The sequence below is a fragment of the Phlebotomus argentipes genome, unplaced genomic scaffold (assembly GCF_947086385.1).
Source record: "Phlebotomus argentipes unplaced genomic scaffold, Phlebotomus argentipes genome assembly contig_5, whole genome shotgun sequence".
NCBI lineage: Eukaryota > Metazoa > Arthropoda > Insecta > Diptera > Psychodidae > Phlebotomus > Phlebotomus argentipes.
Genome location: NW_026776165.1, coordinates 8,675,089 through 8,688,865, shown reverse-complemented (window position 1 = coordinate 8,688,865; position 13,777 = coordinate 8,675,089). Strand labels below are relative to the sequence as shown.

General features: G+C 44.6%; 2 protein-coding genes and 2 non-coding genes across 4 annotated transcripts; 2 read left to right on the top strand and 2 right to left on the bottom strand.

Annotated features, from left to right (window-relative positions):
- The first annotated feature begins 6,160 nt into the window (after nt 1-6,160).
- LOC132265928 (uncharacterized) lies at nt 6,161-10,657 on the top strand. The gene is made up of 4 exons (XM_059766726.1): nt 6,161-6,246; nt 6,871-7,606; nt 8,536-9,093; nt 9,907-10,657. Exons 2-4 carry the CDS (start codon nt 6,881-6,883, stop codon nt 10,585-10,587), a joined length of 1,965 nt encoding a protein of 654 aa, XP_059622709.1. The 5' UTR covers nt 6,161-6,246; nt 6,871-6,880; the 3' UTR covers nt 10,588-10,657.
- A 175-nt stretch (nt 10,658-10,832) lies between these two features.
- Trnae-uuc (transfer RNA glutamic acid (anticodon UUC)) lies at nt 10,833-10,904 on the top strand. Its single transcript has one exon. It is a non-coding gene; the product is annotated as a tRNA-Glu (tRNA).
- A 200-nt stretch (nt 10,905-11,104) lies between these two features.
- Nucleotides 11,105-11,176, bottom strand: Trnae-uuc (transfer RNA glutamic acid (anticodon UUC)). Its single transcript has one exon. It is a non-coding gene; the product is annotated as a tRNA-Glu (tRNA).
- A 38-nt stretch (nt 11,177-11,214) lies between these two features.
- Nucleotides 11,215-13,725, bottom strand: LOC132265644 (protein suppressor of forked). The gene is made up of 4 exons (XM_059766384.1): nt 13,591-13,725; nt 13,175-13,497; nt 12,001-13,104; nt 11,215-11,931 (listed from the first exon to the last, which is right to left on the bottom strand). Exons 1-4 carry the CDS (start codon nt 13,621-13,623, stop codon nt 11,250-11,252), a joined length of 2,142 nt encoding a protein of 713 aa, XP_059622367.1. The 5' UTR covers nt 13,624-13,725; the 3' UTR covers nt 11,215-11,249.
- Nucleotides 13,726-13,777: the final 52 nt, after the last annotated feature.

Genomic DNA, 13,777 nt, shown 5'->3' with positions numbered 1-13,777 from the left:
CTCTCACTGAGATGAATTATTCGGAGTGTGCAAAGTAACTCTTCACTCTCGATTTTTACTCATTGAATTGCATTTATTGAGAGCAATAATAATGTGAATGTGAAAGACTTGAGAAAGATTTGGCATGCTTTTCATTAAATGAGCAATTCACTAAGCATCTCATATTGATCTAATGGTTTTATCATACTGTGGAAATTGGAAATTTTAAGCACTACTTTGAATTAATAAATAATTTAATCGAAAGGCAATGATTAATTTTGTGTAGAGCGCTAATTTATCTATCAGAATAGGTTTCAATAATTATAGCACCGTCAGAACACTGAAGCACCTTTCAATGTGCAGTGTGATAAGACTGTAATCTAAAGCTGTTATTAAATTTGCGTCAATTATTATCAATCAGAATAACCGTAACTTATTTATTCTCATGTGTGGCAATAAATCTAGAAATAACCAGAGGAATTTTCCACTGATTTTTCATTCAACTCTGTAACTTTCCCTCGCATACAAATTGTGTGATACAGAAATAGAATGAAGATACTCAGCTTCTGGTTCAGCACCGTCACAATTCTGTGTCTTGTGGTGTTTGCAAAAATGAAGTGAAATGCAAATTCAATGTCTTAATTGCTGACCAAAGGCTATAATTTCTTACAAATGCAATTAAGAATTCAATAGCCACTAGAACAATTGATGCAATTTTCGTCACGTGATGGTAATTTATTGGTGTCAATATAATGACGGGTAGAAAAATGTATGGCGCAGCAGTGGCACAAGAAAGTCCATCGAAATCGATGTGAGAAAGTCAAAGGTGTGAGAGAGAGAGATGTTGTTAAAAATACACTGACAAGTGATTTTCCTCTCTTCAGCAGCATTGTGCAATGATGATGGCACTTATTAACATAATAACTCCGATACTATCGCAGCAGAGGCGCAAAGAAATACCTGTGCATATTTTCTGTGATTGTTTAGGAAAAGTCTGCAATTCAACAATGCGCGAAGGCGAAAGATAAATAGAAAATTCATTGCGCGATAGGATAGAATGTTATTTGATGTTTCCATTAGAGTTTGTGTGACATTTTTTATAACACTGACCCTGGCAGATGAATTTCAAAGTTTTTTGTATAAATTATTGCCAAAATGACAGTGAAAGATTTTTGCGATGAATCAAGCGACGAACCTGATATTGAATTTCAATGTGCACGCCTTAGAGTTGAAATGTGAAAAGCTCTCAAGTTTTCTCATGCGATAGAAATTGATATGGAGTAATCAATAAAGGCATTTAATAGATGTGCCTGCAATGCATCCGACTTTTTCTCACGTGTTAACAATGTCGGAACTCTGGTTTTTGCATTTTGTGCTTCTTTAGAATGGCTTTTAGAATTGTAAAAAGCAGAGGAAAAAGGCAAATAGATTGATGAATTGATTTTTTCCTCCCCATTTTCCCCGAAGTGCCGAGAATTTAATTGGCGTGTGTGAGTTTGTGATGAGCCACTGAGAGTGAGAGAGAGAGGAAAACGATCTCTAATTACATTTAACATTGAAAAGCGTCGAGATATTTGCCGCAGTTTTCCTCAGCACGTCTAAGGTTTTCAGCTGAGAAGACGCAAAAGTTAGAATTCCCGGCTATTGTAAATGATTTAACTTGTTTGCATACTTGGTTCGGCATAGATGGAAACTTTGTTTTTATTGCAGCAAACCAACCGAAATCCAAAATAATCTTACCAGACTATTCGAAGTATTTAACACATTGTATTAAAAATTGTTTATTCAGTAAATGAAGTATGTATTTTATCTTCTTTTGGCTAAATTACTCCAAATGTGTATGTAATTTCCTGGCAAGCACGAGAAGCACACGAAATCGTATCTGTAGACAAACAATGGGACTCAATACAGATAGACGAAAGATTGATCCTAATCAGCTTTTCTCGCTAAATGTGAATGAATCCGGCTCTCGGCTTTTCTCATCCGCTTTTCTAGTGCGTCTTTTCACAGGAAAAATTCACCAAGAAGATGTCAATGAGAAGCGTCACACACGCGCACAAGGATACTTTTTGCAAGCGTGGAAAAAAGCCCCCAACGTCACGGTGAGAGACATTCACACGCCGGAAAAGCAGTCAGTGGAGGCTGAAAGAGGCTTAATTGAGAGGAAAAACTCGTTGAATATTGATTAGGAGAATTCTTCATCGTCTGCGATGGGGTGAAGATAAGGAGAGATTATCATTATAGAGTGATGAGACCTCCTTTGGCGTTTCCTGAATGCATTTTTCGCCATTTATAGACGATCACACGGTGAGATTGTGGTCATATTCTCGGAAACTTTTTCCTCCACACACTAATGAGACAAGAAAATTACTCACCGAAGGAGTCAATTATTGACTGCTGAGTGATTCTGTCCGGCAGGGCAGAAGAAGAGGAGGAAAAAAACGATGTTTGTCGCCAGAACAAAGAGACGCGCGCGATGTGCAGAAAATTATTCCTGCAAGAGAAGAGCTTCCGTGTTTCTATTTAGCATCTACGCCAATATTTGACTTCTTACGCATCAGTCCACACCTCGAGAGAATGATGCCAATTTTTTGGTACATTTAAGTGTGTTAATTGTCATCGGTGATAAGGTTTAAGCGTCTATTTGCGCATGTGTGTTGGAGAATTTTCCCCAAAAATACAGAGATTTTCGCATGATTTAGAGTGAAGTAATTCTGTTGGGAAAAGTAAACCACCCAAGAATGTCAAACATCATCAAGCCTAATTGGTCATTCTTTTTGCGCGATGTGTTTAAAATTCAGCGCCAATTTGACGCCTAGATTAATTGATTTCGCATTTCTATTTGTCTGCAAAGATGGCAGCAAATTGACTTTAAGAAATTCCTGGGATTTCTTGCTAATTTGCAGGCACTTTTCATCACCTTGAGCAGCGCCAGAGCAAGATTTCTGTGTGACAGAGAGTATGGGGTATCAGGAACAGTGATCTGGTGTCGAAGTGGACATGGCAGGATTAAGGATGGTGTTTCGCAAGGTAAATGCTATCATCTGTCTGTCTGTTTGTCTCTCGGACTGAAATGGGACAAAGCGTCTTATGAGCGCCTCCTTTTCCACATATCACACTGATGGAAGACATAAAACATCCCTTCGGCTGATTAACAGTCTCAAATATTGCCCGCGTCTTTCTTTACACACTCTTCAACCAACACGGCGCGGAATAATAAATAATTCAATTATCACTGCCAAGTATTCAGTGCCACATTTTTAGCGTTCACTCGATCGGACGCAAGGCAACTCGCAAAGTCTAGCTAAACGCTAACGTTGATATTTGACTATAAAATGAAACAGAAAACGAGCAGGATTAAAGAATAAGACTTCTTTATTCCGTCGAAAGTCTGATGGATTTATAAATGAATAAAGCGAAGGGGATTCTAAACCTGTCCGAAAATAAATTATTTCCCCTTTGCCAGGAAGTTTAGCTCAGAAAGCATCTAGCGCTTATAGAAAAGATTATGGAAGTTTACTATGACATACTAAAGCCTTATTTCGATATAATTCTGAATGGCTAGTATAGAAGCGAAGAATGAAATCTGGCGTTGCCATTATTTTGCATCACACTTCTAATGAGACGATATGTCTTTAGTTCGTGATATTGTTAAGTGAACAGACACTGAAAGGGCTGCAAAAGTTGCCCCGCAAATTATCCTCTTCTTGTGCGTATCTCAAGTGCAGCGCTTTGTTGGTTTTGAAAAGATGAACGAGGGGATCGTGGTTAATTGAATTGAAAGACAGTCTCTGGCCACCAATTCAGATGGGAAATAAAAGGAGAGTAAAAGAGAATGGTACCAACAGGTTTTTGAAGAAGTAACTTGATTTCATGTGTCATGATCTCTCACTCTTCATTCAATCCCAGCCATGCTAAATAACAATCTTTGGTGGGAGATGAGAAGAAGTTCGTACACCTTTAATTTGAAATGACAAATTACACATGGAGTCAATTGCAATTTATTCCACCGGGTCGTAATATAATAAATTGTAGAGCGATCTTGAATGCAGAGAGGCTTCAAGTTCAATCTGTGTCTTTAATCCTGACTGGCTGATCTTGAGATTGTCCTCTATGGCTGAGGGGCTAATTTGCCAATTGCACAGACGAGAAGGAGGGTATCAATCAGCATGATGATAAGCAGAAAGGGGGTTTCTTTAGAGAGATGGGAGTTGTACAAATATTTGATAGACGTCACAATATAATTGAATATGAGAGGTCTTAAAGGTGAATTGACGGTGGAGTTCAGAGTTTATATGTATGTCTTGAAATTGAACAATTCAAGGTTACTTCCCAATTAATCAAATGCTGTTTTGTGTGTGGCTTTGGAAAAGGAAGGTCTCATTGAAGCCCAATTAGTCATATTTGATATAAATATCGGCGTGAGAAAAGCGCCAGAGATTCGGCTGAGTCCTTCAACACGCGGTGGCCACGTCGGCTCTCGCGCGCGCGCGCAGAAAAAGCTCTGGCGCGCGATCAGGGCGAGTGCGACAGATTCTGACTGATCTGGGCCTGTGGCAGATATGAAATGGCGAAGACAGACAGCATGCCAGTGTGTATAATTACCATTCGCAATGGGTGAGCGTCTGATTAGTGGTGGCAGAGTCTTATGATTTTCACAGCGAGAGTGTGTGTGGGAAAAGGGAGAAGGGCTCCCCGAGGGTGTGTTCTATCGCCACATTATCACATGTGAGGATAAGCGCAGAGATGCGTCCTCGCGGCCAATTTCACTCGCGTAATTCGTTCATTTGAAACGGAAATGATGAGTGTGTGCAGCGAGAAAAATTACACACGAGAGAGCATCTTCAACCAGAGGGGATTGCTTTGCCATCTGAATAGGTGCATCTCTATTACTACCGGCAGGCGCTGTGTGATTATGCACAATGTCGGAAAATAATGAGGAACAAGTTCACCAACACTCTTTCTCTGGGCGCGAGGGGCGGACAAATGCGTGTCAATAATTCTGGGAACACTTCTAAATCAGGGGAGAAATCATGAATAACTTATCGTAATCGAATAGATGATAATTCTCAGTAAATTGAGAAAAAATCAATTCAAAAGATATTCTTGACATGTAATGAAATATTTTTGATGTTAAGTTTTCTAGTGAAAAGAAAATGATTTCCTTTCAGGCGGAAAAATGATAACTTATAATGCTAATTTTGTGGATGTTGCGTAAAAGTAGTCAAATACGCTATTAAAGTAATCGAAAATAATTCTTAAGGAACACCAATTGAATAAAAACCTCCCAAAATCTCACCCTTGAGTAAATGTACTTACTAATTTGGTGAACATTGTTGTACTCAAGAAGTCACTTTGTTCTTATTTTCGCTCTGTCTTGAGCTATTCTGTGTGATTTTGCTCAAATCTTAATATTTCATATGAAGTTACTTTTTATTTTCTAATGGGCAATTTTCTAATTAGATTGTTATCAGTCAATTTCTGTGTACATTGCTGCGTCGTGGAAAGTGTTCTTTTATTGCCTCGTAAATTAACAAACGGTTAATTTGTACGATAAAGCAATGAGCTTGACAGTCTCAGTATTCACGAAGAAATCCGCCGAGTAGTGCTAATTTGCATTGCAATCGATGAAAATAGTGCAACTTCGGTGGTTTTTGTAAGGATTCCGCGAGAAGGTGAATTATAATTGTCTATCATATGGCACAATAACAAGGATTGAGAGAGAGACTCTGTGTGTGGTCGTGAGGGTGGAGAGGGTGTGGGTTGCGTGGCAGCGCATGCTCGAGAGGAGTGTTCATCCACCCAGCATCCCCAGCATCGCACTTTCAGTCACATTTGCACTCTCCCCGGGTCGAGTGGTCAGAGTTCTCGCATAGGGTTCACATTGTCACTGTGTGTGGAGTGTTTGTGAAGACAGGAAAATCCCTCATCCTTCTCAGCCTTTCTGCGGTGAAGCAGAGTGTTTGCTAGCGTCGAAAAGGAGCGTCCGGAGCACCTGCTCCACCGCAAATTCATTTCGCCGAATTTCCTGCGAATGCTTCGCCCAATTAAGTGTGAACGGACGGACGGAAGGGGGTGAAAATGCCTCTTTCCCATTCGCGCCTTCGTCAATTACACCCGGACAGCAGCTGCTGCTTGGAAATCTGGTGAAGAATTACGTGGAGATTCCTCAGTCGAAAATATGGGCGGCAGAGATATTTCTCTGTGATTCTCGACGTCGAGCGTGGAATCGAGGAAGGGGGAAAATATTGCAACGAAAGCTAAATTGTGAGTGGATTTAGGGTTCATTTTTACAGAGGGAATATTTCATCCAGTGGCGTAGCGATATTGGATACACATAACAATGTAGAATGATTATATATTGAATTTATTGTCAACTAACACAATTGAAAATGATTGTGGGGAAAGAGAAAATGTTTATGAATACGTCAACCAGTTGGTTTCAGTGAATTTTCATAGTTAAATGCAATCTTTTATGGATGTCAGAGAACATTGCTATCTCAAGAAGTCTTACTGACGATGAAACAATAATTAATGCAGGAAATACATTCTAAAATCGGAGTATTTAAAGGCGTTCGGTGTGACAAGCTAGTCATATATATGCAAATTATTGTTCATTTTGTTTAAAAAATACAACTTGTTCACACTCTGTGAACAAGACAATATTCAAAATTGCACTGTAAATTGTAGAGTGCGGTAAAGGAATTAAAGAAAATGTGACATTGGCCTTTTAGTCTAGTTAAATGGTAGAAATCAGAATATTTTTCATCAGTTAAGAACTTTGGAGCTTATTTTACTCGACTTATTCTAGTCCACTGGCAGCAAGTGAAATAACAGATAGCAAATACTTGTTGTTTCCCATTGAAATATAATCACTTTTTTGCATTGCAGAATCATAATAATGACGGTTGTGAAAATGCTGGAAACTCGGCAGAGTTTCATGAAGTTCTTCCTCATCTTCTCCCTCACTGTGGCACTACTCTTCTACTTGTTCAACGTGGAGACACTCAAGTCCTCGTACACGAGACTCCTTCGCTTCACGGCTGATCCGCTGGATGAGATGGATCCGGCGAGTGAGGCTTACTTCGTGAACACGGTGGGCTGCAAGATGCCCAAGTTTCCCATCTTTGATGCCCACATTCAGCGCTTCATTGCCGACCCGACGCAAATTCACTGTTCCGCCGGCATTACGGCGTCCGATGCCACACACGTGTGGATCAAGTTGAACGCCACGGAGCTGCACGCACTGTTCAACGTCACGGATCCCAGTCTGCTGTCCTGCTCTTACCAGTCATTCGTGCGGAAGAGCGACATGTGGATCAGATTTCACAACAAAGTGACGCCAATCATGTTCGGGGAGCGTCATCGCGTGGCGCCTGGGGAGGAATTCATCAAAGTGACGTGCGACAACTTCGGCCTGGGCGAAATCTACCAGGACTTCCACTTTTTCGTGCCCGAGAGGACGGCCAGCGCGGACGCCGTGCCGGCCGCGAGTAGGCGGAAAGTGAATGTCATCGTTATTGGCATCGACAGCGTGTCGAGGCTCAATTTTCGCCGCCAACTCAGGAAAACTACGCAAGTGTTGCTCGAGGAATTGGACGCCATCGAGATGGAGGGATACACCAAGGTGAGTATTCCACCGCTATCATTCGCGATGAAGGCTTTGCTGATGCTGCATGAGCACTTTGAGTGTCTTTCCAATAATGCCGCACAAGAAATCCGTATGAAGCTTACTTACCAAAGATTTAGAGAAGATCTAAGTGATTTCTAGCAGTAATTTAACGCAATTTTACGATGAAAGATCTAAATTGGTAAAAAGGATGATTTCTTGATGGCAAGACACCATCAAAATGGAATACATATTCACAAAAATTGCAATAATAACAGAAGTACACCCAAGAAATGAATATTGTTCACGGTCGAAGCTTTACAGCACTTGCAACTATAATATCTCCACATTGAGACGCTCTTTTCTCATGCATAAAACATCCCATCGCATCTTTAATATCGAGAGGCATTTTGGATATTCGCAGGAATGAGTCACTTTACGCACTGCCTCGTAATGAAGACGTGGAGATATTGGATCTAAATTGAACGACAAAAGGTCGTGTGCGATAAAAATTTGCGACAGGTGTGTGCAAGAGGGGAACATACCTTCGACCCCATCAAATTGGAATGGTGTCTCCACAATTGCGCCATAAAAATCAACCACATTTGCAGCATTTTCTCCTCTGAACGAATTTTCCACATCCTTGTGTGGACGCAAGAAGAGCGTTTCTCTGTGTTTCTGTATCATCATTAAGTATGGATAAGGGAAGGTACAGAAAAGGCTGAGAGAATGTGGATTTAAATCAAATTTATATGGTGTGTTTTTTTCCATTGCCGCGTGAGGATGAGAGTTCGTGTTCAGAATGTATTAGAAATTTTGTATAATCCTGAGATAATTGTAGTTCCTCTTCAACCATTGTGCGATGCCTGAAAAATTACTTTAAACTATTTAGAAGAGTCCTGAATTTGAAGCTTTTATGGTTTAACACAGTCACTTTATCTTTGCAGGTGGGCGACAACACGTATCCCAACCTGATGCCCGTGCTGTCCGGCCTGGAGGCGTCTGAGCTGGAGTCAATCTGCATGCCGGAAAAGAACAGCACGTACGACAACTGCCACTTTATCTGGCGCGATTTCGCGAAGAGGGGCTACTTGACGGCCTTCGCGGAGGACATCGGCTACCTGGGATTGTTCAACTACTTCAAGAAGGGCTTTCGCAATCAGCCCACCGACTACTACACGCGCCCCATCATCACGGCCATGGAGCGCCAGATTGCGTACCACAAGATGGGCAATGTATTCTTCTGTCTCGGCAGCAAGACACCTTTCGAGATCCTCTTCGACTACATCGGCAAGTTTGTGCAGAGTCTGCAGCGAAAGCGCTTCTTCGGCTTCTTCTGGACGTCTTCCTTTACACACGACTACCTCAACATGCCGCGGCTCATTGATGATGAGCTAGTGGACTTCTTCAGGCGCTTCAGCGATGGTGCGCTGTCCAATGACACCGTGCTGATCGTCATGAGTGACCATGGGTTGCGCTGGGGCAGCTTTCGCAGCACGTATCAGGTGAGGGAGGAATTCAGACTATCTTTAGCTCTTCTCAAGGCGCTATTATTTTAGATAATTTATCTTAAAATAAAGCAGCTTTGATAATTTTGTGTCACTTATTGCAATCGGACAAAAACTTATATAAAATAAAATAAATAAGAAAATAAATGACTTGAACTCATGGAAAAAGGGCTGAAACTGGGATTTAATTGCACAGATTTGATTCAGTTTACATGGCGTCATTAAGCATTCTATAAAAAAAATTGACCTATTCTGAAAGTGTACAAATTATTTCTGTAGTCTATGAAATGCTGAAAGTGTTAAGAAGTGGTGTACAAATTTTAGTCGCATATTTTTTTCCTTAAGATAAAGAAATTTCCCCTCAATTTGCACGCATTGTTGAGTGGAAACAATATAAATAATCAATTACACTGGATGAAACCAGATGAATTGTATTGCATATTTGATATCGATTGAATATGCATCACGTTTGATATGATAAATATTTATGACTTAATAGCTTTTAACTTGATCACACTCAAGTGTGTGCAAAGGAAATGCGCGCAAGGCGTTTCAGAGTGAAAAGAAGAGGAGAACTAGAGTAGGATACAATGTTGTTACGTGTGTGTTAAATTTCTGGATTTCCAGGGATTTTCCTCTCTTTTTCCTGCTTTGTTTGGAAATTCAATTGAATTTTTACTCTTGCAAATTTTGTTCTCATTTTAATTTTATTTCATTGCGTTCCGGAAGTTCGTCAAGAAGAATAATCTGTCAACATGCATGTTATATGCTAGCAAAAAGCTTAATCAATGAATCGCGTCTTATTTGCAGGGCATGATGGAGGAGCGCCAGCCTTTTATGTACTCCATCTTCCCCAAGTGGTTTCACGCGGAGTTCCCGCGCGCGATGCGTCACTTCCGACGCAACTCGCGGCGCCTCACGTCACACTTCGACCTGCACGAGATGCTGCGCGATCTCAGCCGCCTGGAGCAGCTTGAGGACGTGGCCGTGGATGTGCGAGCGACAGAACTGGCCGCGGCGGATCCACTGCCACGCGGCGTCAGCCTCTTCTTGCCCATCCCGGCCACGCGCACGTGTGACGCGGCCGGCATCTCGCCGCACTGGTGCACGTGTCACGAGAAGCAGTCCGTACCCACGATTGACCAGGGCGTGCTGCGAGTGGCGCGCTTCGTGCTGCGTGAGCTGAACGATTGCCTCGTGGACTCGCCTCAGTGCGCGCGGCTGCACCTCAACTCCATTCTGGAGGCCACGCGGGCGAGCCTGACTCCCGACGCCGCGCAGCGCGTGCCGGCCACGGGGCTGATGTTCGATCTGACGGTGAGGCTGCGCACGAAGCCCGGCATGGCGGAATTCGAGGCGACGGTGCGCGTGAGATCGGACGAGGACATGGAGCTGACGGGACCCATCAGCCGCACGAATCTGTACGGACGGCAGAGTGCGTGCGTGAGCGATCCACAACTGAAGCTCTACTGCTATTGTGGCAAGCACTGAATCACTGACTCTCTTTTTGTACCAAAGACTATGTAATAGTGTTATAATCCCTCGAAGGAATGAGTAAAGTAGCATTTGATCAAATCATGAGCTTTTCCTTCTCGTAATTCATCAGTGACAGACTTCAAGTTTTTTAAAATAAGAGATTCAGTGTATTTATGCCAAGAAAGTCAACAATGGTGTAAACAATGATGTTTGTGAGTCATGCGGTGAGTTGTAAAGAAACTTGCTTCATTTCACATCAGTCCCATGTGGTCTAGTGGCTAGGATATCTGGCTTTCACCCAGAAGGCCCGGGTTCGATTCCCGGCATGGGAAACTTTTTTTCCATCTCTCTTTAATGATTTTTGCCTCTTTCAACACGTAAATGGATTTCGAAATTGTCTATTTTATCTGAATCCAAGCTTTTGAGTGTTGGCTAGAGGGCTTGTAGAGGATAAAAAATCGAAATTGCAACGCTGATTCTGCCGAGGAATAAAATGAAGTTGATAGTTTTCGTGAGCGATACCAACAAAAACTTCCCATGCCGGGAATCGAACCCGGGCCTTCTGGGTGAAAGCCAGATATCCTAGCCACTAGACCACATGGGATCCAGCGAGCGTCGCGGCGATAATAAACGGGCATCACATTGTGTCCAGATTACATTTATTAGCATTTTATTTTTCACTTGTTGAACCTCTTCTGTTGCCGCAGGCGGTAGATATCGTTGCTGGGCGGCGCCGGGGCAGCTGCATCGTCATCACTGTCATCACCACCGGGCACAATGCGCCTCCTCTTGAGCCCACCCTCGCCGGAGAAGGTGCTGTCATCCACAATCCAGTGCACGGACTTGGCCAGGTCGAAGAGTTTCGTGCTGAAGCCGTTCTCGCCCGACGGCACGGGCGGCTCTGGCAATTGGATGCGATTGAAGATGTCGATGAGGTGCTCCACGGACACGAAGGGGCCTTGGAAGGAGATCGGCGGCGGCAGCTGGGCGCACAGAGCCGCCAGTGCCGGTGGCTGCGGAAAGGTGCCGCCGGCGAGCGGATGTTCACCCGGAAATGCGTTGGGTTTTGGCTTGTAGGGAATCATCTGCGACAGATCCAGGCGCGGCAATTGATTGATACTCTCTGGCGTGTCCGCACTGGTGGATTTCGTCGTGAGGATGCCCTTTGTGTCTGAATAGCCAATTGATCGCAACTCCACGGCGGAGCACGGATAGAGATCCAGGAATTTGTAGCGATCCACAAGTTGGGCAGTCTCCTTGCCTTCGAACTCCTTGAGATTCTCAAGAACAGCACTTCGACGGCGCTCCACCTTCACAATACTCGACAGATCCCCAATGTTGGACTCGAATTCGAGGAATCTGCAGTGGAAAATTGAGATGCATTAGTTCGTTGTAGGGTTTAAGAACAGCAGCGAAAGGGCGTCTCACCTGTTCCACACCTCCACGGACAAGTGGGGCGTCAGTCCGCCGGACGAGAGCACCCGCTCGAACAGTACTCTCGTGTTGTTGTCCTCGTTGAGGTGCGACAAGTAGTCAATGTAGCACATGACGTACTCCGGACTGCCGCCGAAGCGCTTCAGGCCCAGCTCGAAGATGCGGAAGGCGATGTCCTTGTCCTTGCTGCAGTAGTACTCCATGAGGGCCGCCGCCACGAACACATGATAGCGCGATCTGATGTCCTCGCGGGCATTCTTGAACACCGCCCGCGCCGACTTGATGCCCTCCGCGCGCCGCGCGAACTTCATGTACTGCACGTACGCCAGTGTGGGATCGATATCGGCAATCGTGAGGAATTTGTTGTACATCTGATGCACCTTCTCGTACTTCATGCGTCCCTCCTCGAAGTCCGCATACGCGAAGTACAGCAGCATGTTGCGGCTCAGCACGCCGTTTGTCGCACGCTCCAAAACATTGGCCGCCTCGTCGCTGAACGCACGCGCGGCGTTCACATCACCCTTCTCCGTGAGCAGTTTGGAGCTCTGGTCCAGGAATTGCGCCGCCTGGTGCCACACGGCCGGATGGTGCGTGAGCACGAGCAAACACTGCTCCGTGGCAAACATCACGCGCCGCGTCACAAGCGCCGTGTCTTCGCTGCGCAGCGGATTTGACTTCTCGAAGCCAATGTACTTCTTCCACAGATCCACCTGCTTCACCTCGTCCTTGCTGAGACTCGGTGGCAGCGCGGGCAGATTCCTATTCAATCCGCGCGTCACGATCTCCAGTTCTTTGGCCACGCGGCGAGCGTTCATGTAGTCGCGCGAGCGCTCGAGGCTCATCTTCTCAGAGATGATCGGATTGATGTTCTGCTCGAAGGAGATGTACTCCTTCCAGAGGATCTCGATGCCGATGATGGGTGTCACCACGGCCTTCTGGTACACCTTGCGTACGGCGGTGATCTTCTGGTTCTCCGCGTAGCTTCCCACCGCCTCGACGCTCTTCAAGAACTGAATGTAGTCCGACCAGATGGAGAATGAGTGGAGATCCATGCCGATTTTCTCCAGTGCGAAATCATACGCCTGCGCCAGCTTCTCCCTGTTGGAATTAGGAGAAAAGAGAATCTTTAGCAAATCCACCACTAAATCGCCAAGAGATGTAAACAAACTTGTGAGTGCTGAGCCCGGATTTGGTCTCCTTCACGTATGTCAAGTACAACTTCCACAGATCGATGTTCAGGATCTTCACGAGGCAGCGCTGGAACAACTTCTCCACTCTCTCGTAGTTCCGGGCGCGCATCTCCTGCTCAATGTAGATCTTCCAGTAGCGCGCCGTGGTGGGAAAAACCGACACCAGCGACTCGTACAGCGATCTGACCTCATGCACATGACGACTCTGGCCCTCCCGGATGAGCACCGACCACGACTCCACGTCGTAGGGACGCAGCTCGACGGCCTGTTGAGCCCTCACGAGCCTCTCGTGGCCCCATTCCTGCAAAACAAGCACACATTTTCACACCCTCTTTCCACTGATCTTACCACCGGCGCGTGGGAATTATCACTCTCACGCCACGCCAGGACTCACAATGTCAAACTTTATCTGCTCCTTGAGTAGCATTTCTGCTCTGAGCTGAATCTACTCGATTTCCTGCCCGACGCCCCCGACGCAAAGTCGAAAATGTTTCCTGACAATGGTGGCGATGGGAAACTGTTCAAATATCAGCAACAATTGAAAGGCTACCTGTCAAATCCCAGCTGACAAGTCGCCAGCC